At 34.6% G+C, this 23259-nt stretch overlaps 4 protein-coding genes and 2 non-coding genes across 7 annotated transcripts; 3 read left to right on the top strand and 3 right to left on the bottom strand.

Annotated features, from left to right (window-relative positions):
- The first annotated feature begins 285 nt into the window (after positions 1-285).
- LOC108211875 (uncharacterized) lies at positions 286-2969 on the top strand. 2 transcript variants are annotated; one of them, XM_064090024.1, is made up of 3 exons: positions 286-1782; positions 2085-2163; positions 2310-2963. In XM_064090024.1, exon 1 carries the CDS (start codon positions 440-442, stop codon positions 1607-1609), a length of 1170 nt encoding a protein of 389 aa, XP_063946094.1. In that variant the 5' UTR covers positions 286-439; the 3' UTR covers positions 1610-1782; positions 2085-2163; positions 2310-2963. The 2 variants fall into 2 exon arrangements, with proteins under 2 accessions (XP_063946094.1, XP_063946093.1); XM_064090023.1 differs by having other exon boundaries at positions 2085-2969.
- A 1121-nt stretch (positions 2970-4090) lies between these two features.
- Positions 4091-7251, top strand: LOC108212873 (receptor like protein 27). The gene has a single exon (XM_017384587.2). It carries the CDS (start codon positions 4429-4431, stop codon positions 7192-7194), a length of 2766 nt encoding a protein of 921 aa, XP_017240076.2. The 5' UTR covers positions 4091-4428; the 3' UTR covers positions 7195-7251.
- Positions 7252-8329: 1078 nt separating this feature from the next.
- LOC108214596 (metal tolerance protein 2) lies at positions 8330-15014 on the top strand. The gene is made up of 12 exons (XM_017386688.2): positions 8330-8795; positions 9836-9905; positions 10404-10501; positions 10645-10796; positions 10985-11100; positions 11722-11818; positions 12207-12291; positions 12548-12610; positions 12723-12828; positions 13568-13713; positions 14515-14606; positions 14681-15014. The coding sequence occupies exons 1-12, from the start codon at positions 8472-8474 to the stop codon at positions 14799-14801; spliced, it is 1470 nt and encodes a 489-aa protein (XP_017242177.1). The 5' UTR covers positions 8330-8471; the 3' UTR covers positions 14802-15014.
- A 1480-nt stretch (positions 15015-16494) lies between these two features.
- LOC135151838 (small nucleolar RNA Z155) lies at positions 16495-16567 on the bottom strand. The gene has a single exon (XR_010290749.1). It is a non-coding gene; the product is annotated as a small nucleolar RNA Z155 (small nucleolar RNA).
- Positions 16568-16753: 186 nt separating this feature from the next.
- Positions 16754-16855, bottom strand: LOC135151828 (small nucleolar RNA R41). Its single transcript, XR_010290739.1, has one exon. It is a non-coding gene; the product is annotated as a small nucleolar RNA R41 (small nucleolar RNA).
- Positions 16856-17610: 755 nt separating this feature from the next.
- On the bottom strand, positions 17611-20662 carry LOC108211104 (zinc finger protein GAI-ASSOCIATED FACTOR 1). Its single transcript, XM_017382612.2, has 3 exons — positions 20154-20662; positions 19394-19790; positions 17611-18840 (listed from the first exon to the last, which is right to left on the bottom strand). The coding sequence occupies exons 1-3, from the start codon at positions 20326-20328 to the stop codon at positions 17829-17831; spliced, it is 1584 nt and encodes a 527-aa protein (XP_017238101.1). The 5' UTR covers positions 20329-20662; the 3' UTR covers positions 17611-17828.
- Between the last annotated feature and the right edge of the window lie 2597 nt (positions 20663-23259).

Below are 23259 nucleotides of genomic sequence, written 5' to 3'. Positions count from 1 at the left end.
TTGAAAAATATATAGTTAATCTCTGATTACAATATCAATAATAAAATCTCTGAAATTTCAAATAAATCTGAAAAACAAACCTCAAATAACTGTTTGAATCGAAAAGAAAAAAATAATCAAAGACTCTGATTATTGAGATTTAAAAGCCAAACCAAACAAACTAAACAGATAAAAATAATTACATAAAAAACAGATTATTAGGGGAAAAAAAACAAAAACAAACAAAATTAACCAGGAGGAGGCCGTGGTCCTAATTTAGGTTTATATGAATTATAAATCCATTTTACAAATTCCTAAATTCAATTCGGTTCGACCCGACAGAATCCTAGTTCAGACGAAGTGTGTCTACAGCTGAACAAGTCTTGTTGTTCTTCCACAAGTTCTGTAAGATTTCACTTCTTTATTCAACTCTGTCCCTTCAGTCTGTTTCATATGCACAATGTTTGCGTTATACAACAAACCCAGAACTTTTATTTCATGTCTGAATATCATCAACTCCAAATTAAGGTTTCTTGATAATGTATCAAGAACCATTACAAATGCATCATCCCAAATTGAAAACCCTGAAATTGGTTCCAAGAATCACTCATTTACTGTCTCTTACCTTATAAATAATCATGGGTTATCCCCACAAGTTGCTATCTCGAAGTCGAAGAGAGTAAAGTTTGAATCTTTAGATAAACCTGATTCTATTGTAGCCCTTTTCAGAGACCATGGATTTAGTGATAGTCATATATCTAAAATAATTTCTAAACGCTCGCACTTTCTGACGTATAATCCTAATGCGACCCTTTTGCCGAAACTGAAGTTTTTATGGTCTATTGGCGCGTCAAGTGATGATGTTGCCGCAAACCCTTATATTTTGGAGTACAGCTTGGAAAAGCGATTAGTTCCATTTTATGACTCTTGCAAGAGTATGTTTCTTTCGGACAAAGAAATTGTTAAGATTTTAAGGGACCATGGTTCTTATGTTTTAAGCAACTCGCGAGTGTGTGATAATCCTAATGTTGAACTACTAAAAGAAGTTGGAGTTGGAATGAGATTTATTGGTCAGATCTTATGTAGAAAACCTAGGCTATTGAACATACCCTATGACAAGTTTAAGACGGTTGTTTACAAGCTTCTGGACATGAAATTCGATCTGTCCAAAGCTCTTTTTGTTTCGGCACTCCCTGTAAGATTAGCTATGAGTGACTTGACATGGGCACACAAGATTGAAGTTTATAAGAGGTGGGGTTGGACTGAGCATGAGGTTATATCAGCGTTTAGGAAGAATCCAGTGATTATGTCTTTATCTGAAGAAAAAATCTTGAGTGGGATGGAGTTCCTTGTGAATAAGATCGGCTTCCAGTCTATTGCTATTGCTGAAAGACCAGTCGTGTTAACTTACTCGTTAAAATCGAGAATGATTCCGAGGTGTTCAGTTATCAGAGTTCTGCAGATGAAAGGCTTGATAAGCGAGGATTTAAGCTTACTTTCATTTTCGTTTCTGATTATTACCGAGCAAAGCTTTGTGGAAAGGTTTATAATCAAGTACGAGGAAAAGCTTCCTAAACTATTAACTGCATATCAAAGTAATCTGGGCATTTTGGAATTAGGTGAAAGTTAAGATTCTTATGTTCAGCATTTCAAGATTCAAGTATATTTAGAAATTGTGTTTACTGGGTAATTACCTAAACCTCTGCAACTGTTGCGGTCCCTAAAATGGAACTAGTGTTCTAGTGTATTTTTCCGGAGATGGCGAGACCCAAAAAGCTCTGCGGTCCTTTTGCCTCCCATGTAGTGAGACATCCTGAATTCTGAATACTAATTTCTCTTTTTTTAATATATTCGTAATTCGTCACAGTTTTTATGGACTTCAAATGCACAAACACACATGTACACAATATTTGCTTTAATCTTTCAACATTGAACAATATTTCCATGTTCCCAGATAATCAAAACCCACTATCTATAACCTTTGAAATTTTACCATCTTTAACAATTGAAATTGATAAAATTTGTCCCAAACACTATCACTCGTTGTGCCTTATTGCAATTTCTATGTAACAGGGACTTAAAATTTTGATCTTTGTATTTGCCAGGTTGAGTTCTTTCTCTCTAAAACCATGGATTAACGATACATAGCCATATCTCTAAAGTCATTACCATTTACCCAAATTTGTAAGTATATATAACCCCAATAATATCATAGTGCCCGAGCTCAAATTATTTAATTGTATTGGCATTTCAGATAATGCCATTTGCATTAAACCCTTATATGAGGTAGATAAGATAATAAATTAATCACTGCTCTTATTTCCTTGAAGGCTTGTTGCTATATGAAAATGAGATGTTACTCTATAGAGATGTATCAGTGGAACTTGTTATCTGATTTGCACTGCAATGTTGGTCCAAGTGTTACTGCTGCTGATTATCACCTCAATTTTTGTGTTTTTGAAGATTTTGTATCGTATGCTGATTTCTTCAAGGGTACACTTATTAGAGTATATCTTAAAATAGATTGCTACTATTTGGGAGCACCTTCTCTACGTCTTTTCTACCAATGGGCACCATCATTTATCACTCCTTGCACTAAATTTCTACTAAAATATGTCTCTGCTGTTAAATGATGAGGGATAAACATTCTTTTTGCATTTTTAGAGCAAGAAGCAGAAGTATACAAATGTTTCAAATGTTGTTCACGGGTGTTCTCCATTTATTACAAATTCTCCTTGTGATGCAGTTGAATCATGGCAGTTAGGAAATTTCATTCTTGTATTTTAGAAAGATATTCAAATTTTCAAAATTATATTAATAATATAAATTCTAACATGATATTTGAATGTATAAACAGGTGATATCAAATATAATTTAACTATTTTTAACAATTATGGTCAACTTAAATGGAAAGTTATCAGAAAAATGTAAAATATATTCACTTTGTAAAATAATGGGATGTAGTTTATATTTTTGAAGAACATTTCTTCTACCTTTTGTGTATATACATATTTTTTTTTTGAATTTTTTTGTGTATATTTACTTTAACGTATCTTACCATTTGTTTTTGGCTGCGAATGATACTCTATTGAACAAGGATGGCAACCGGCAAGTCGAGAATTCAAGGTAAGCAGTAAACAGGTAGCATAAGTACTGCTAGACTACTTACCCTCCTTTCATTTGTGACTCTTGCAGAATATAATATCATTCTCTGACTACTTGAACTCCTTTTTCGTTCTCTGTAATTTTAGATTTTGATATTTAACCCAATTTCTACGCATGATTTTAAATATCCTGACTAAGTCAGATTCTTCTTTCTGATGTTTAATAATGGAGATGTAGACTGCTTGTTGAAAAATTTGAAACCCCTATTTTCTTCTCCTACTTGGATGCACAAATTAATTGTTCTTTGCTCCTTGACTTGATCGCCAATTGTGATGTCAAATATCTAAATCAAATTTGATACCGGAGCTTCGGTTGTCTAAGTCATGCATGTGTCAAATATTTATGTTCAAATTGGATGCGAGTTCAACTACCTTGGAATTTAGAATTAAGACCTGTCCAAGCTAGAGTAAATATTCACAGAGTTCTGAGCTGGTATTATTTTTTAAAAATTTTGTTTTAGAATTGGGTTTTTAAAAGCAGGAGACTGAAGCATATGATAACTAGCTCTTGGCATCTATAATCCCGCACATATCAAAACATTTCAGACAGAGCTACTTCACACAGAAATGATGACCACGATGATCTAGACTCTTAAATCAAATAATATCATATGGGTCCCCGCCCCAGCACAGGTCCAGCAGCATGGCCGGGCAACATACAATTTCCTAGCTATGGGATGAATATTCATCGGCCAGTATTATAATATTTTTTTAACACGTCAAACGTTTTTTAAGTAGTGGATGGGTACATGTACAGCTTTTAAATCGCTGAATATGTAAAATATTTCGTTGAACTGTTAAATAATCATTTTACTCTTCCAACACTTAAAAAACGCTAAACGTATTAAAAAGAATGTTATAATTTGACTGCTATATATTCATCCAGCAGCAAGGAAACTATGTTATATAAGACGTAGCCCATACGAGAGCAAGAACCATTTATAATATTTGTCTATAGACGTTTTAATGTGTTAAACTCTATGTTATATAAGAGGTACCATCATACGAGAAGGGTTCGTTCATAGATGTTTAAATGTGTTAAACGAGTCAATTCCTCCTATGTGTGAAAAGTAAGAGGTCAGAAAGCTCCTTGAAAACACTGGAAACCTTGTTACCACGAAATCATAGACTTCTAAAGAACCTCACACGTCAAACTAATAAATCATAAAGAATGTAAAATCAAGACAAGTCCAGCACCAATGCATCATATTTCCACAAAACCATGGACTTTAAATAGCTACTTGGTAACTACATTTCAGACAGAGCTACTTGATCATTACTTGTAATGGCAGCGCCAAGTAGCTTATTATTCTCCCTTTTCTTCTATATTCTCTGTTCTGCTTGTGTTAATACAATTGTAAACGCAGTAACTAGTCCTATACTGTGCCATGAAGATGAGAAGTCCTTCCTGTTGAATTTTAAGAAAAGCCTTACTTTGTCTTCTGATTCATCTTCTTACTCAAAGACTGCATCCTGGAAGGCTGATAACAGCAGTGATTGCTGCTCATGGGACGGGGTTGAGTGCGACAAAGACACTGGTTTTGTCATTAGTCTTGACCTGAGTAACAGTTCAATATCTGGTACCCTTCATTCCAACAGCACTCTGTTTGGCCTTGTTCATCTCCGAGACCTAAACCTTGCAGACAATGACTTCAAGAACTCTTCAATCCCTCCTCAGATTTCTTATCTTTCGAGGTTATCCTCTATAAACCTCTCACACTCATCAATCTCTGGCCAAATCCCATTCGAGCTTTCAGGGTCGTTAGACTTGACTTCCCTCGATCTGTCAAGCAATTTCTTGAATGGTACCTTTCCGGTTGCCATTTTTGATCTCCCAAGCCTGACTGTTCTCAATGTGAGTTACAATCAGAATCTTGCTGGATATCTTCCGGTATTTAACCAAACAAGCTCCCTGAGAGCACTGGAACTTGATTCCACAAAATTCTCTGGTACCATACCAGCCTCAATTGGAAATTTGCAGTCACTGACTAAATTGCGCCTTGGAAGATGTCGTTTTTCTGGATCAATTCCGGCCTCAATTGGTAACTTGACCGAGCTCACTTTCTTATCATTCACTAATGCCAGGTTTGAAGCAGGAAAACTTTCTTGGCTTGACAAGCTAACTAAACTGAACAGTTTGTACCTTATGTATACCAATCTATATGGCGAAATCCCATCATCTCTTGCAAATCTGACCAAACTTACTACTCTTCACCTTCAAATGAACCATTTCACCGGTGAAATCCCATTCCAGTTATTTAACATGACTGAGTTGATCAATTTGAGCCTGTTCGATAACCAACTGACAGGCTCAATATCAAGTTCATTCTCTCAACTCATCAACCTAGATAATCTTAATCTGAAGAAGAATAACTTTAGCGGTATAGTGGAGGCAGACGTCTTTCTGAGCCTCGAAAAGCTTACATTTCTCAGTCTATCACAAAACAACATATCCTTGCTTACCAACCATCTGATAAACTCCACTCTTTCACACTTTACAGGACTAGAACTGGATTCTTGTAATCTAAAAGAGATCCCTTATTTTCTGAAATTCCAGGATAAATTGGAGACGCTATCGCTGACAGGAAACAGTATTCATGGCCAGGTTCCAGCTTGGTTATGGAACGCGAGTGATAGTTTGGTGGAAATATACCTTTTTCGTAACTTCCTGACAGGCATGGGACAGAACTTATCTGTTCTTCCAGGTACTAGTCTAAGAGTTATAGACATTAAAGATAATATGCTAAAGGGGAATCTTCCAGTTCCACCAACAACTATAATGGCTTACTATGTCGCGAACAACAAACTGACTGGAGAAATTCCAAGCAAGATGTGTGGTCTCAGATCTCTTAAAATACTGCACTTGTTCAATAATAACATGACTGGACCGATTCCTTCGTGTTTGGGTAATTCTTTGTCTGTGTTTAATGTGGGAGGCAACAATTTTTCTGGTATGATTCCTCAATCATACTCAGAAAAATGCGACTTGAGAGTGATGGACTTGAGCCAGAACAGGTTAGAAGGTCAACTACCGCGATCTTTGTCAAATTGTAGAATGCTCCGTATTTTGGATCTAGGAGATAACAAGTTGGAAGATACTTTTCCTTCTTGGTTGGGGACTCTTCCTCAGCTGCAAGTTCTAATTTTGCATGCCAACAGATTTTGGGGGGCAACTGCTTCGAGTCCTGGAATTGGTTCACCGTTTCCAATGTTACAGATTATTGATGTCTCTCAGAACTCGTTTTCTGGTGATTTGCCTCTGGAATATATCAAGAACTGGAGTGCTATGAAATTTTTGCCTTCAGACATGGAGCTATACGCATACACTAGAACAGAATTTCAATCAGGGAAACATCACTGGACTGACACGTATTCGAGCTCACTTACACTTAGGAACAAAGGTGTGACAGCAGAGTACGCAAAGCATGTGAATGTTCTATGTGCCATTGATTTCTCAAGTAACAGATTCACAGGGAAGATTCCAGATTCTCTTGGAAGCCTAAAGCAGGTTCAGATGCTCAACCTCGCAAACAATGAGCTTACGGGTCCAATTCCTCCATCCCTAGGGAGCCTAAGGCAGCTCGAGTCGTTGGACCTTTCAGTGAACAAGCTGTCCGGAGCCATCCCACACCAAATAGCAGCAGAACTAAACTTCCTTTCATTCTTCAATGTATCTTACAACACTCTGAGTGGCCCCATACCACAAGGGCCGCAATTTAGGACATTTGAGAAGGATTCTTACATCGGAAATCTGGGACTATGTGGTCTTCCGTTATCTAAGAAATGTGCTTCTGCAAAGTCACCTGAACCTGACAATGAAGATGTCAATGATTCTGACGAGTCTCTTAATGTATCTGATTGGGCATTTATATTAACAGGAATTGGAACTGGTCTAGTAATTGGTTATGTTCTGGGAACCAATATAAGCAAAAGGCACCCATGGTTAATTTTGAAGGTAGCGGAAGTACTGACAAGGAGGAGTTACACGCGTAACTTGGAATCAGAAGTTACTATGGATGAAATAACTATTTTCAGAACTAACTATAGATGAAGTAACAATTTATTCGACTTCCTAGTCTTTGGTGAAGGCGCGAGGTATTTTTGTTGAATGATTTTAAAAGATAATCAGTTATTCTTGTCTTGTTTTGTTTTACATTTTCCACATTTAAGTAATTACATTTTCATGTCCTGATATTGTGCGCAAACAAGATTCCACTTATCTTCAAAATTTACGCTTGGGCTGTGTATAATTTACTTCTTACATTTATTGCAAAATGACACTGAAATTTTGTATTACAAAGCTAAAACCTCCTCCATGTTGAAGCTCATAACCCTGATAAAACTTGGGAGATAAACAGTTACATAATCATTGCATTGCTATGTTTATACAGTCATGTACTAGCTATGCCAGTCATGTCTTAGTTGTGCTTTACGGTCATAGCTAAAATGTGATGCTGAGGTGAAAATTGAGATGAGGCTTTGCTGCAAGTTCATCCTGTTAAAGGATCATAACGATTGCAGGAATGCGGCAGAGTTCTGGCTAAATTGTTTATCCTGTTGAAGGATCATAATGTTCGTAGAAGATGCGGCTGAGTTCTGGCTAAATTGTATTCACAAGAACTCAATGCAGAAGGAACAAACTTACCTTGATCAGCTTTATCTAGTTATGGATATTGCTTTTCCGGAAGAAATGCCAAGGTTAGTGACAGAAATGACCATTACAAGACATTTTATTTAGAGCCGTTAAGTTCGTGGTTAACGAGTCATGTTGACAGAAATCGAAACCTCAAACTCATGTGTTGGTGTTTGGATTTTGTGATATGAAATGAGAACTTGATTTTCATCTGATCATTTTTTCCAAATCCTTTGATATACTCATTCTCGCACTCTTCTAGAATTATAAGTTTCTATCTAGCTCAACACTATCTGGACGGCGATGGTCACAATAATCAATTATAAATAACATTCATAAAAAATTATTAGTTGATAAAAAATCTTAAAATGAATAATTTTTTTTAAAAAAAGTTGTCGAATGATAAAATTTCCAGAATAAGTGATTCTTTCTGTGAAAAATATGATAATTCATTATATTTTAGTAAAAAATTGAAATTATTGTCTATCCCCAAAAAAACCGCTTACGTGTGTGATGGACCATGCTATTTATAATTGTTCAAATCCAAAAATTGTAAAAAATAAACAAAGAATAGTTGCTTAACATGGCAGCTCAGTACCAGATTCCCCCTGCCTTTTCATGCCACTTTCATCTCTAACATTCCACACTATCTCTCTCGCAATCTCTCTCTCTCAATCTCTCGCTCTCTCTCCGAAATGAAACTCACAAGACTACTCACACATCTCAAGCCCTACAATTCACCCCCAAGCAATTACACACATCATCTCATCTCTATAATTCAACCTCCATTACACAATCACTCACTCTCTCCCTCTCCGAACCCTAATTTCACGCTTCCCAAGAGATGGCACGGCGGTCACTCTCACCACGATCACCGGCGCCGATCGGAGGAAGGCGAGAAGATTTTCCGGCTCGGACTCGCCGCTGATATCGGATTAGCTGCCGGTAAAGCATTGACCGGTTATGTCTCTGGGAGTACCGCGATTATCGCTGATGCAGCTCATTCTCTGTCTGATGTGGTAATTGCTTCTTTTGGAACTCGATAAATTAGTTTTCTCGGTTTTAATATGATTAATTTAGTTGATAATGTAATGTTGACATCAGTAGTCGTTGAAATGATTATCTCGAGAAATGACGGTGTTGTGTATTTTTACCTCGATGAAATTACTGAATACTTGTAATTTAAGCCTTGGCATTATGTTTATTTAAGCCGCTGAGCTGCAAGAACTGCAATTATTTCCAATGCTGCTATTTTTATGTGGTAATCACCATCTCATTAAGTCTTTTTAGGTAGCAGAACCTCGACGAATAGGTTTTAATATTAAGTACAATGTATTTTAACTTAAATAAATGTAATAAGCAGAATAAATTTGGTTACATAGAGATTTGTTAGTTATGTAATTTTTGCGAGGAAGTCTACTGACATTTGCTCTTATAATGTTATAGAAGAATTTTTGTTGCAGTGGATATTATATAAAACGTTGGGAAAGCATATACAGATAAACAATCTGTTAAGTCAACTAGGTTTAATTGGGATTGCGGTTTTTTAGTGATGAACTTCACAAGTACACGGAAGATGTTAAATGTGTTTTTCAAATGCTGACAGCAATTATTACCTTTTCCTTATAAATTTATCCAGCAACTAGAGACGAGTTCTGACACGAGTGTGGATTTAAGTGTCCAAATTTTAGTTTAAAAAGTATTAGTAGGATTTTTGGGTATGGATCCAAAATTGGATACTGGTGTAGGTACTAGATGCTAAATAAGGAATATAATGCATGTAATATTTAGTGAGAAAATGTTGATAGCGCAAATTAACAAAGTCAAAATTGATTCATTTCATTCACAATGGAGTTTCTAAATTTTTACTGTTTCCTTATAGTGTTCAACTTCAGTGTATATGCTTCCTCATTGTTACTAGCAATTTAATAGTTTTATCAGATTGCAATATATTTATCATGCAATCTAGTGTATGAAAATGGGCCTCTTATATATTGATATTATATTTTCTGCTACACTAAGATCGCCTTTGGTGAATGTTTATCTTCTCTGTTTGCAGGTTCTTAGCGGTGTTGCTTTGCTGTCATATAAAGCTGCAATGGTTCCCAAGGACAAAGAACACCCATATGGTCGCTTTTGATCTGTACCTACATTCTACTACTCTTGGCATTCCTGTAGTTATATTCTTTGTTCATGTTAATAGGAATTATTCTTTTTTACTCGTGTGCGAGTGCACACACAAATGTAAATGAAGTGCATGCTTGAAGTAAATCACGCTTTATGATTTAAAGAGTTTGGATCGTGATTATATTTAAGTATGTATTACCAACTATGAATCTTTTTAGCTACTAATCCATTAACACAATTTGGTGTGCTCTTAATGTGTTTTATGTTTGAACATGTTTTGTTGTTTTTTTGATAAACGTAAATCAGTTGATTTTAGGTCTCGACAGAAGTGAGCATGTTTAGGGTCTGACTCGTAATGTTAATACCAGCTGCCTTTTAGGTCATATTTTATAATGATTTGCTTTCCTATGGGAACTTCTCTAAAGTTCAATATATGTTGTAATAGCTTGCTCATTGTAGTGTGATTGCTCTTATATTTTCTTTTGCTTATTATCTTACAGGCCATGGAAAATTCGAATCATTAGGAGCACTTGGAATTTCTAGTGTGCTCTTGGCAACTGGTGGAGCTATTGCATGGCATGCAGTTGATATTTTAGCGGTATAGATCTTTTTTGCCCTGAAATTTTCCCTTCCCTCTAAAATACATGTTAGAAAAATAAAAAAAATGGAAATTTACTCCTCTTTGCTTATCTTTTTTTTTTTTAGTCTAGTTAATCATATTTTGTTATCTTTAATCTGCAGGGACTGTTAGTAGCAGCACCACAAATAATTGATCCGTCGGCTTATCCACACATGCAGAGCCATAGTTCTGGTGGACATCATCATGGAATTGACATGAGTCACCCTGTGTTAGCCTTAAGTACAATGATAGTATCAATTTCAGTTAAAGAAGGGTATCGGTCAAACAAACCTTTGATTTTATTATTTTGATTGTCGTATTTGTAAGTTTTGGTGTGACAATAGTTGTCCTTATCCTCTATCTTCCATCTTGTTAAAGGTCATGTAATTTATATGTGGTCTCTCATCCTCTTATTTCCAGCTTGTATTTAATTCACAAGTATATTGTTTCCTTTGACTCTAGGCTATACTGGATAACGAAGAGAGCAGGGGAAAAGTCAGGTAGTGGGTTGATGAAAGCAAATGCTTGGCATCATCGTGCAGATGCTGTATCATCCATAGTTGCTCTCATTGGGGTTGGTAATGACCTTCATCCTTGTATGTTGCCAGATAATCTATAGAATATGTGTTCTATTTTTTATATGAGACAAGCACAGCATTAGTGACAGTTTGAGTGTTATGATACGTTGATAGATCTGACCAACATCTGTTTGCATTATTGATAAGAGTTCTTAAATGTACTATATGTTACCAAATCTTACACTAATATCCATATAGTAATGTGTATCTTTCACGGTTTAAATCATAGTAACAAAATGAGTGCAGCTGTAAAAAATTGGAAAATATAAACAATTTAGAAGATAAGGAAATACGCATCAAGATAGTTTGGGTGTATTGAGTGTATCGCGGTAGATTTAACTGTGAAGAATTGTGTATATAGATAGAATTAAACATGGGAAATGACAGCAGTTGATCCGACTATTATTTAAATACTTGGACGAGAACTTCCCATTATCTGCTAGTGTATTTACTGTTTGATTTCTCCTTTTATATTTAGGGTTGGTGGTGTAACACTGTAACCCATGTAAAATTTATATTACATATAGCATTTTCGCTCCTCTAGCCTTTCCCCTTCAGTAAGCCACCTATTGTGGTTAAAAATTGGGTCCTGTCTGATAAAGGCTTATTCACTTGCATCAGGAGGATCAATTATTGGGGTGAAGTTCCTGGATCCTCTTGCTGGACTTGTTGTCTCAGGCATGATCCTAAAAGCTGGACTGGAAACTGGTTATGCGAGGTATTGGTTGTCTGTGTTACTCTTTATCTTTTCTCTTCTCTTCCTATCCATTTTTTAGAATGGTAGACCAATACTTTTTAATTAAACGTGAGTCTTCAAGTTTGATATATCTTGATAGCCTAATGAGTACATTAGATTCCTCTGAATTTATCATTTTTACGTTATAAGGTCATTTCTATTTGATTAACATTTTACAGTCACTTCAAAAATAAACGTAGTTCGTATTGGCACATTTGTGTAGCCACACCAGTTATGTCCTTTGAGTAGTTCTTCTTGGCCGTTTATTTTAGCTGTTTGATATGACTCCTACTGTCTTGAAAAAGAATGGTTATTAAGTTTGATCAGAATAGAAGTAATTGACCTGTCTCTATCTGAATCTGGATTTTAGTGTATTGGAACTGGTGGATGCTGCAGTCCCAGCGCAACTTTTGGATCCTTATAGGCAAACAATTAAACAAGTTGAGGAAGTAAAGGCGAGTCATTTTAACCCCTCTTAACTAGGAAAGAAGTCGTTTCTTTTTCAGTTTTTCTTGCACGTTTCACAAATTATTATGATCATTTGCATCATATTACTACTCTGTTGCAACATAACTGAAATTTACATGCCATATTCTCCTGCACTGTGAATGAGGTTTCCACTGTAGGACTTGGTAATTTACGAGTCGATTTGAGTTTACAGGATTTAACTATTTATGATTTACTGTTTGCTATATGGTCTTATATGAACAGGGATGCAATCATTTAAGGGGAAGAAGAGCTGGTTCATCACTGCATCTTGATGTAAATATTGAGGTTGTTCTGATGTAATATAATTCATTCTTGATGTAACCAAACATCACATTTGATTTTATGCATATATGTGGTATCGTTTTTCAATCATACAGCGGTTGCTCTTACCTTGTAGGTTGATCCATTCTCGAGCGTTAGTGCTGCACATGAGATTGAGGAAAATGTTCGCCGTGCGATTCTAGAGTCTCATCCTGAAGTTGCTGAAGTTTTCATTCACATAGGTATGGCTTATCCCTTGTCCAACATCAGGGCATTTTTTACAATTGCATTTTTTTTTCCTTTTTAGGAATTCCGCGAATACAAGTTCTTCATCGGGTATGTTTACTTTTATTGTTTTCTGATTGGTTCTTTTCTTATTCTAAGAGTTCTACACACTGAACTCTGACATGATTTGCTACTGCAATTAAATAGGAATATTTTTTTTAAAAAAAATTACTTTCACTTTCGACTATGAAGTTGATCTGTTTTCTAAATGGGGGAACTTTGCGGGCAGTTAATTCATATTAATTCTCTATAAACCGGTATATAACTTTCACCAATTTAAATTCTTATGGAAACTACAATTTTTTTTTATATCCATTTAATGTAAGATTGTTTTTGGGAACATGCAACTTATTTCAAATGATGGATTTTAAATGACATGATTTGAGTTGTCATATAAATTCTTAACTTTATACTAGTATGAGTCTCTTGATTTTCAAACGCAATCACATCGCAATTCTTTTGTTTATCCAAACATGTCATTTGATTAAATACGTAGTTTCAAATGAAATCCATGTTTCCAAACAGGCCATTCTGGGCAACTTGAGAAATAATTTCTGCAGTTGAACTAACCTAAGTGAAGCATTTAGTTTCCGTTGTGTTGAAGGAGGAGGTCTATATATGTAGAATTACTTCAGTTGTGTACTCGATATTATTACTCTGGTCAGCATATCTTTTATCTTTTGGATATTTATCTAGAGCCTTGGCTTTCAAACATTACACTCGATGTAAAAGACCAGCAAAGTGATATGAAGGGAGCCTATCATTCAAAGAGTAATGTATCTTCCAATGATAAAGATATTGAAGACATCATCTATGGATTGTTAGCAGCAAAATATGCAGAGGTACATCTTTCTATTATCTCTAAACTTCCTCATAAATTGTTTTGTATGTACTAAAATTTGTTAAGGCAAGTTAGACTTTTTTGATAATATGTTCCCACTGTTCACCATAAATAGTTCAGTCTAATATAATGTGTGAATTATTGATGCTATATGCTTTTCAGAATGCATGATTTATATCTGAAAACAAACCTAGTTATTTCACATGGAACAGGAGAATATAAGTAATGGTACCTCAGTTTGATTTTTGTTAATTTTTCTATATAAATTTTGTCAAGGTGGCGCCTTGAGACCCTTTTGCCTGCATCTAGTTTTCTTTGGTAAATGACGCACTTTTCCATTCCAATTAGTTTATTTAGTGGAAGGGAGCCTTAAACGATTAATACTCTTCTCATTGCATCTTAAAAGGTGATCACTTTAAATTCTCGCTTTTAATTTTTACAGTAAATGTGATTAATATGTTTGGAGTGTTGACCGTTTTAAAACCCTGCTTCAACCTTCAACAAACTATTTTTCCTTAAAAACTAGAAAGTATTATAGTTCTGTGCAATTTGGCAATTATGTCACCGTTAAGTCCTGATGGAGATTTGATTGTCCTGGTAATAGGAAAGAGTATAGATGGTCAATCCCTTTCCTCTCCCCAGTAGCCTAGCCTCCTATTTTCCTCTATTATGCAATGTAAAGTACTTGCATTGTCCCAACTACCATGTAATCATATTAAACTTTGTAAGGTTATTGTTTTTTCACTCTAGCAAAATATATCCCTGAATCTTTGTTGAAAAGTTTCTGGTTTTCCCTCTCCAGCAAATGGTTGTTGAGCGCATAACGTCTCACATTCTGCAAGGCAAGACTTTACTTCAAGTGGAAGTATCTATGCCCCCAGATGTATTAATTAGGTAGAACTCAAATTATCAACTTTCTTCTGCTCCAATCTATTTTGTTTGCCTCATCTTTCAATATTTATCGTCAGAGATGCGATAAAATTGGCAAAAGATGCACAGGGGCACATTAAGCCGGCAGTGTCGGATGCTGTACAGGTCTGCTTCCAGCTACAGCTTGGTAGTGCTATAATCGAGAGCCGCAATGTATGATATAATCAGGAGGAACAACATGGTTTTAGTACGAATAGCCAATAGGTTTATACATAGCAATCAGCTTTTTTTTTTTTTTTTGACAAATAGGAGCACTTAAAATTGTATTGTGCTATATGGGACCAAATTATATAGAATTTCAGCAATTACTTGACCCCTTTAGTCCTTTACTGTCGAGGATTCTCAAGCAAGCACCAGAAGCAAGTAATTTTTTGTATTTTTGCAATTGGAGTTGGAACTATCATATCATCTGAAGCAATTTGTAATCCCCAAGGCTGACTATTGCAATTGGATTTACATTGTTCCTATTTTTCACAATTTGAAATTTATACCTTTTGCTGTATTTTGTAATTATGAAGTGATTCTTTTAATTAAAAATCAAGCCAAAACTTGTGCTGGTATGTATGATTTTAGAAGGGCATCAAGCATATCTAAACAAAGTTAAACTTTGATTGCACAGTTGATGCTTGACACTTCTACTCTGATAATCCATTTTCTGACATAAATATTGTTTTTGTTTGCTTCAGGTGACAATTAAAACAACATGGTCATATAAAAATGATAAATAAACTCTAAATTTTACTATATAAACTCCAATTTTATTTTTTTCACTTTGTCTAGCTCTAAAGAACTAACAAATACTCTCCAATTTCATTTTTTTTCACATTGTGTACTTTTAAAAACTGACAAAAAAGCTTCATAATTTATTAATTAAACTCCAATTTCATTTTTATCATATATTACAAACATTATATCAATTTTATAGGCATATAATTCAGATTAATAAAACAAGATTGATTTAAATTAATTTTTTAATATCACATTTTGTCCTTTTACACACTTTAAAAAAAAGTAACTATGTTCGCCACGCACACAATGCATTTTCTTTTAACAGTTTTTCTGAATTATATACATGAACACAATAAAAAATAAGTATTAAAATGATGGGTAACCGATGGAAATGGGAACAAGAATTATAAAAATAAAGAGTATGAAAATGAATCCCAGAAAAGGAATGATTAACCATAAAATGGAATAAAATTCTCATTCTATAATCTTCTATGACCGGTTCCTGAGTTCGACTCTAACTCATCTCGAGAATATCTTATAACAGATACTCAAATTGTAAGGTAATATAAGCCGCATTAGTAAAAAAAAATATACTAATCCAAACAAAACATATATATTTACGACATATATATTTACGATTTCAATTTCAATTAATCAGCTCATTAACCCTGAATCAACTACCCCTTAAATTTTATACATCTAGTTCATTTTAAATATTAAAATAAGTTTGCTCTGCAATTTGTTTTCAATACTTACACCTGTTTTATTCAATTTCTTCCAAAGAGTTTCTCATATATCTAATTCCAAAAACCAAACTATTTCGTTGTGATGTAAACTGTACTGAATGTGGCACAAAACCAACTCGATCAACTTGAAGTGCTTGAATACATCTCTGACCCTAAAAACATCCAATAGTATAACGAAAATTAAATACATCATCAGAATTTTGTAAACTTCTAATAATCATAAGTAATCATTTCTCAACGCTTAAATCACAAAAAAAAAAAAAAAAACATAAATTAAAATCCCAGGAAAATATTTTAACAAAACACCAATGCTAAAAAACAATACAGCAAAACCAGATTCATGCAAACACATTGAAAAAGAACAAAAGAAAAGAAGCCATTGGTCAGATAATTGTAGTCTGTTTTTTAAATCGACATGTATATTCCGTATAATCAATCCTCACCCCAACAGCTTCTTTCATACTATCAAGAATAATAATTCACCGTAGAACTGTCCGACACGAGAAACGAACTTTTCACAATCTAATCTAAAAGTTAGTTTCGCAAAATATCCGTTCCTCGTAATCAGCCAATTCTCATGCGAATCGGCATAAAAATCACAAAACAAAAAAAAAAATTACAAGTGCGAAAAAGAGAAGAGGCTCAGAAGGATCCATTGGTAAAGATTTCTCAATCAGAGAATGGGGAGAATGAAATCCCCTCAGAAAATAGGTAGGTTTTTCATCATCACAGCCTCGTAGAAATTAATTAAAATCGAAAACTTAACAATATTTGAAAACACAGAGAAAATTGTTGATTGCTTAAAGGGCGATGTGTGTGTTTATATATACGCACAGAGGGATTGCCCTGGATATCGTTTTAGGGTTTGTATAAGATTTGTTGACTGAATTACTGAAATGCCCATGGGCTTTGTTTTAGGTACTGGGCCAGCAGGCCCATGATTAGAGATATGAAGATGGGTTTGGAGGGAATTTAATTATCACCTTGGTGCAAGTTCGATGAAACGTGCATTTTATTTGGATTTGGAATCCTCCTAAAAAAATATATTTGAATGCTTTAGATTTGAAATAAAATTCAAATATATATTTTCAAACAAGTTATTTGTTTAAATTCAGAATTTCAAATATAATTCAGGTTTTTGAAAAAACAATTAAATTAATCAGTAAATATGATTGCAAAAATTAAGAGGCCGAACTAATTGATTGACCTGTGGATTCAAGATTTGTCAAATATTTTTTGATAAATAAAATATCTTTAATTAAATCACAATGTAACTAATAAATGAATAAAATAATTTTGAAACTTAATCGGAATGTGATCGATAAACTTATTATTTTTTGATTTTGCGGAACAATTAAAAAAAGGACGGTGTTTAATTTAATCGGTACCTGACGGGATTTCATTGCAAGGGTAATATAATGCATAGGGACAAAAAAGAGCAATAGCTTAGAAAAAAGAAAGAGAGAGCAATACATAAGTTTTAAATTAGGTAATGCTATCGGGCAATGCAGTTTTAATAAACAAGGCGTCACCTTTGTTATTGCCCTAATTAGCCTAAACAGGCTTCTGTTATTCAAGATTAGAACTAATAACAACTAGCTCAAGAGCATGGCTCTATTTCAAAAGCTCATTCGGCCCACTCAATTTAAGCCCTGTGGTAAAAATCAAGTTTGGGCTGAAGTAAGCCCAAAATGAAATGGATGGGTTATCCTTAAACATCCCAAATGGGCTTTTCCATGTCTGATTCTGCATGTGATAGTTGTTGAAAAGGATTTGCCATTTGCATTCTTTGTTGTTGCTCATGCACATTTGGTGGCCTTGACCCTCCTCCAATCCCCAAGAAATCTACCGTCAACATGTCATTGCCGCCGCTGCCACCTCCCGGTGGTGCTACTCCGGCAGGCCCGCCTAGTCCTCCGAATCTTGACGGGCCTGTCGTGTTCCAGCCCATTGTCCCGTCATTGTCTTGATTGCCCGTGTTTTTAATGAATCCTGCATGATTTTGTTGGTCATTGCCCATAAGCATGTCACTAAACATTCCCATGTCACTCATTGTCGGCGAATTAGCGGGCCCGGACCCGAACATCTGGGCCACTTCTTGTGGGCCCTTTTGCAACATTTGTGCATTTCCATATGCTCCTCCAGGAGTGATTCCAACCATAGTTGTCTGATCAGGCTGTGTCTGAAAATTCTCATAAGAATTATTACCAGGGCTTTGCATCATTGGACCTGCCATGCTACTAACAAAACTCTTCTGCATCATAGGAGAGTTTATGCTATTACTTGCAGTTGCCCCCATTTGGGCCGCCTTCTGCAACAATGCTGTTGCAGACATGTGGGCTGTCCCGGAAACCTGGCCCTGTCCATTGAAGCTAGCAGGACTATTTGAGCTGAGCTGAAGCCCAGATGAAGAGGAAGGTGCATTGTTTCTCTGACCACCAAAAAGTGTTCCTGAGCTGGTGGAGAACATACCACCAGCCATGTTCATGGGCTTAAACGCCACGAGGTCCGAGGGGAGTGACTTCATTGGGCTTTTGTTGTCATAATTGTTGTTGAATTCAGTCATTGCCATGGAAGTGCTATTAGGCATTGATGAGAGGAGCTCATGAGGCATCTGAGCTTGTAAATTTGACCCCATACTATTCATTAGTCCTTGGTTCACTTTGCTGTTCTCTTCAGCCAGTGCATCACAGAATGCTCTGTGAGTTATAAAGCTATCTCTCCTGCACAAACCACCCAACACTTTCAACACTTTTTAAATCCGATACCATGTTAAGCTACCAATTAACTATGATTAACAGATACAGACAGTGAGACATGCACTCTTTGACCTAAGAGTAAGTGATTGTTGCTGGTGCCATTAGACTATAAAATCACATCTCTCTTTTTCTTTTGTCTTTGTTAGTATATGCAACCCGTGTTGACGTGATAGAGGAAATTAATCAAAAAGTATATCAATTTGTCGGTCATGGTCATGTTCCACCACCATATCATTCTATATTTGAAAATCTTATAATTACCCTTACAGGTTCTAATAATATATCATAAGATCCATTTAATCCTTTCTTCTAACACCTTAAAATTTTAGATGAACGGATTCTCAACATGGTATCAGAGCTCTGGTCTGGTGGAGAGAGATCCATTAGAGACCTTCCTTTGATATCTTAAGATTTTAGATGGACTGTTTCTCAACAACCCGATCCACAATCTAATCTATAATCATACCCGATTCATAAACGCCATGCAATAATAGAAAAAATTGTATCATATTCATACCTGGAGAAAATAGTGCCACAGTCACATTTATACTCCCTGGTGCCACAAGTCTTTTGATGAGCCTTCCAGTCTGATTGCACAGCATATTTCTTCGAACATTTGTCACATTTCCATTTCTTTTCTCCGTGTTTTCGACTATAATGTTTCTTGATTCCAGTAAGGTCACCTAATGCTCTTGCAGGATTATGGTGGACACAGCTTGGCTCCGGGCATATATAAACTCGTTTCCTCACCTCGGTGCTCGTTCTCTGCCTCAGCTTCCAGGGAAGATTGTGACCTCTGCGGTGCAACTGCAAGTTCTGATCTCTCTGGAAACCCTTGTTACAAATTTCACAGACAAATCTGTTGGTTGCCATTAGTGTAGTAGGAGACAGAGCAACAACTTCAGCCGTCGGATCTAATTTAAGCACATATAAACACATAATTATAACATCATTAACGCTAACCTCAGAGGATTAACTAATGGAATAAAAAGAACTAGAGATCAACAAAATACAGCCAAAACAGATGATCAGAAAAGTAAAATTTGTGCACAGTCTTGAACAATTATTGTGTTCTTTCCAACCAATAATTGACCCTTTACAATATTATCAATGATATTATATATTGCATCAAAAAATTTAATATGGAGTTTAAAACCAATCAAATAAATTTTAAAAAAAACTGATGTAGTACCATGCATATAATATGTACAGGGTCGGGGTCTGGTCCTTGACAAGCGATTGAACAGTATAATTAAACTCGAGAATAATGTATGTACCTGGAGTTCCTGGAAGATTTCTTTTCTTCTTAGCAGCTGGAAGAGAAGGTGAGGAATCAGAAGGAAGGCTGCCATGGAACTGCTGCTGCTGCTGTTTTCCGTGATGAAGCTGCTGAACTTCTTCACCAGTGTTGCCAGAAGAGAAGCTGCCTTCTTCACCTGTTATATTTGACATGACAAACTCAGAATAAACTGATAAATATATATAGTTGCACAATAAGTGATGTCTTTTTAGTACACTTCAAATTAGTCTGTCAATCTTGTTTTTGGTGAAATCTTGGCTAAAAGGAGGGTCTTGTTTTTTGGTAAACATGAAATCAGGAATCTGCTGAGAGTCTAGGAAGACAAAAGCAGGGAAATCTCCTTTATTTCTGGAGATATATAGAGAGAAGAGAGAGTTTATTAGTAGTTTCTTTGGTTGCTGGCAAAACAAGATATGAGAAGTTTGGTATTCTTTGGCTTATATAAATATATATATCAACACTTGACAGGGAAATGCCTAATTGTTTTGTTTGCTTTGGAGTATTTGATTCTAACATATGCTTGGCCTTCATCAACAACTCCCCTATTCACATCATCCTAAAACATTAAAAATAATGTATTGAATAGCCAACATACATATTATATGCAACCCAAATTATATTCATAATCTTTTTCCCAAATTACATGATGTACAGATAATTATTAGTACGAGTAGAACCAATCATATATTATCAATTACTAGATTTAAGAAAAAAAATCAGAATTTTGAGAAATCTATTATTTTCCAACACATTATTTCAGGTTCTGGATTTTATTGAACAAAAATACATCATAGATGTAATGTGTATTCTAATATTATATGATAGATTAAAAGTTAATTAGCAGGTGAAGATAAGATATTATATTATAATTGTAGAAAGTCTAAAAGAGTACAGATACAGTGAAATTTAGATCAGCAGTGAACTAAAAAGGTATGCACAAAGTAATTATTATCTCAAAAATTCTTATTACCATGAACTACAACAGTTAATTAAAATAATTGGTTTACATAATTAAATAATTACATAGCTTTGATTTTCATGTTGCCATAGTACAAGCAGTCCCTTTCCATCACTTTTTCTTTCCTCTTTTTCTAATAAGGATCATCTTGATAATTACAAAAAAGACCACTTTTCCAAAATAGTCAAATTAAAATGAGGAAATACAAAACTATGAACCCTGTTTTCTTTGCTATATATGCAGTTATGCACCACTAAATAGACTTTGTTTCTGCTGACTGTCAGACACAATGCTGACCTTCACAAACATGAGTTTTGTCATTTCAATGATTTCCCATATATTTATTTTTCTTTGGTTTCTCATGAACCATAAATTATAGTACTTCCTCTTCACTTTCATTCGACGCTTGTCAGTACTGGCTACCTAAGGGAAAAAACATGATTCCACCGACTTGATTTTATTTTTTATATTTCAAAAAGTTATAAATCCATTAATTTATTATATATGGGGTGTTTGGATGTGACTATAAACCCAATTTTAAGCTTATAAGTCAGAATCAGCTTATTCGTACTGTTTGTGTAATGTTTTTATAATCGATCGATGATTTTATATAAATCAGAATATGAGAAATTGAAAATCTTAACTTTTTTTAGTGATTTAATTTTATTTTTTAAATTTGATTTTACAAATATAGAGAGGACCATTTTAAAAGATAGTTTCTAATAATATATTATTATATTAATAGTTTTTATACTCAATAAGTTGTAAACACCAAAAAAATTATCCACACACATAAAATAAAAATTACTTCTCATTTGTAATTAACTTCTCGTTTACAAATAATAAACACTTTTTTAAGTTATGCCAAACGATTGATAAAAGAATTATAACAGAAGTGAGCGTTTCCCAATTCGGAATCCAAAATCGAATTAAACTAAACTTTGAATCGGTTCGGTTTTTTACAATTTAGTTCTAATTTAGTTCTCTTTTTTGTAATTTTGATTTTGATTCGATTTTGTCTCGACTTTTTACTTGAAACAGTATTGATATTGGTTCCGTTTTTGAAATTTTGCTATTTCAGTTCTCGATCTAATAAAAAGAATTAAGTTATCATTTTTTACTAAATTATTTGTGATGGAATTATTTGCTACAACTTCGTCGTAAATATCCGAATCAATTTTCTTACACAATGTTGCTAGCTATAAGTTAAATGTAGCCGAACTCTTCATGTCTTCCTAGTACCCCCTTTGGCTATTTAGTATATCGTCACTTTCCGCAACTAAAAATGCTTCGTGCTACCTTACTTGTTTACAAAGATGAATCAAATATTCAAATTTTGCTCTACATAACAAGTGGATTATAATCCTCCTGCAACATGTTCAGCATATACGATTTTAATCAGATGAATCGATGAATAATTAAATTGATCGGTGATTAATCAGATGAATAATAGAATAATCATATATTTAATCAGTTCGGCGAGCTACGGAACAGAGATTAATAGATGATTAACCGTGATTAATCACCGACTTTTAGAACATAGAATTATCATAATTAATGTGGCTGGCCAATCCGACCAATCAGTCAGTCACTTACCACTTTGCTGGTCTTTTCTAAATTTAGTACGAACCTTGCACGCATTGGATTTACGTATCAGCCATGATAACTAATCGTGTTTATGTTCTTAATGACGACACATATGATGTCTTTTAGTTAACTTAATCTCATGTCTCAATTGTATATTGTGTTTTAACTTTTCAAACTGATTGCATAGCAAGTGCTTATCAGTTTATGATTAATCAAGCCTCTTCCTCCAAGTGTAAGGATTAAAGTAGGGTTTGCATATCAAATTTATATTTCCTTTTGGCTTTATTGTGCAGATTTAAGAAGAAGAATAGATGGTCAAGAAGAGTCAAGACTATCTTGAAATCAGTTTATCAACAAGTCTCAGGTGAATTACTTTCGTTTTTGTATCGGGTATCGAGTGCTTGGTCCGATTTATGCACGAGTAACGGTACTTATTTCAAATTTTATTTCATTTTTTTTCGAAATGTGGTAGACACATATTTAATTTTAATTAAATAATTTATGTGCGTACATGATAATGTGAGTGGAAACAATCAAA

This window comes from Daucus carota, chromosome 3 (genome assembly GCF_001625215.2).
Source record: "Daucus carota subsp. sativus chromosome 3, DH1 v3.0, whole genome shotgun sequence".
NCBI classification, from domain to species: Eukaryota; Viridiplantae; Streptophyta; class Magnoliopsida; order Apiales; family Apiaceae; genus Daucus; species Daucus carota.
This window is presented reverse-complemented; position numbering and strand designations above follow the sequence as displayed.

Bases quoted from the DNA above. Each gene is read 5' to 3' on its own strand.
- LOC108211104 (XM_017382612.2), bottom strand. From the start codon at position 20,328: ATGTCAAATATAACAGGTGAAGAAGGCAGCTTCTCTTCTGGCAACACT. The intron at 19,791-20,153 runs GTACATACATTA...TGCTTAAATTAG, and splicing joins AAATCTTCCAGGAACTCCAG to ATCCGACGGCTGAAGTTGTT. The intron at 18,841-19,393 runs GTATGAATATGA...TGGTTTGTGCAG, and splicing joins TGTGGCACTATTTTCTCCAG to GAGAGATAGCTTTATAACTC.
- LOC108214596 (XM_017386688.2), top strand. From the start codon at position 8,472: ATGAAACTCACAAGACTACTCACACATCTCAAGCCCTACAATTCACCC. The intron at 10,502-10,644 runs GTATAGATCTTT...TTTAATCTGCAG, and splicing joins ATGCAGTTGATATTTTAGCG to GGACTGTTAGTAGCAGCACC. The intron at 12,292-12,547 runs GCGAGTCATTTT...TTATATGAACAG, and splicing joins AACAAGTTGAGGAAGTAAAG to GGATGCAATCATTTAAGGGG.
- LOC108212873 (XM_017384587.2), top strand. From the start codon at position 4,429: ATGGCAGCGCCAAGTAGCTTATTATTCTCCCTTTTCTTCTATATTCTC.
- LOC108211875 (XM_064090023.1), top strand. From the start codon at position 440: ATGTTTGCGTTATACAACAAACCCAGAACTTTTATTTCATGTCTGAAT.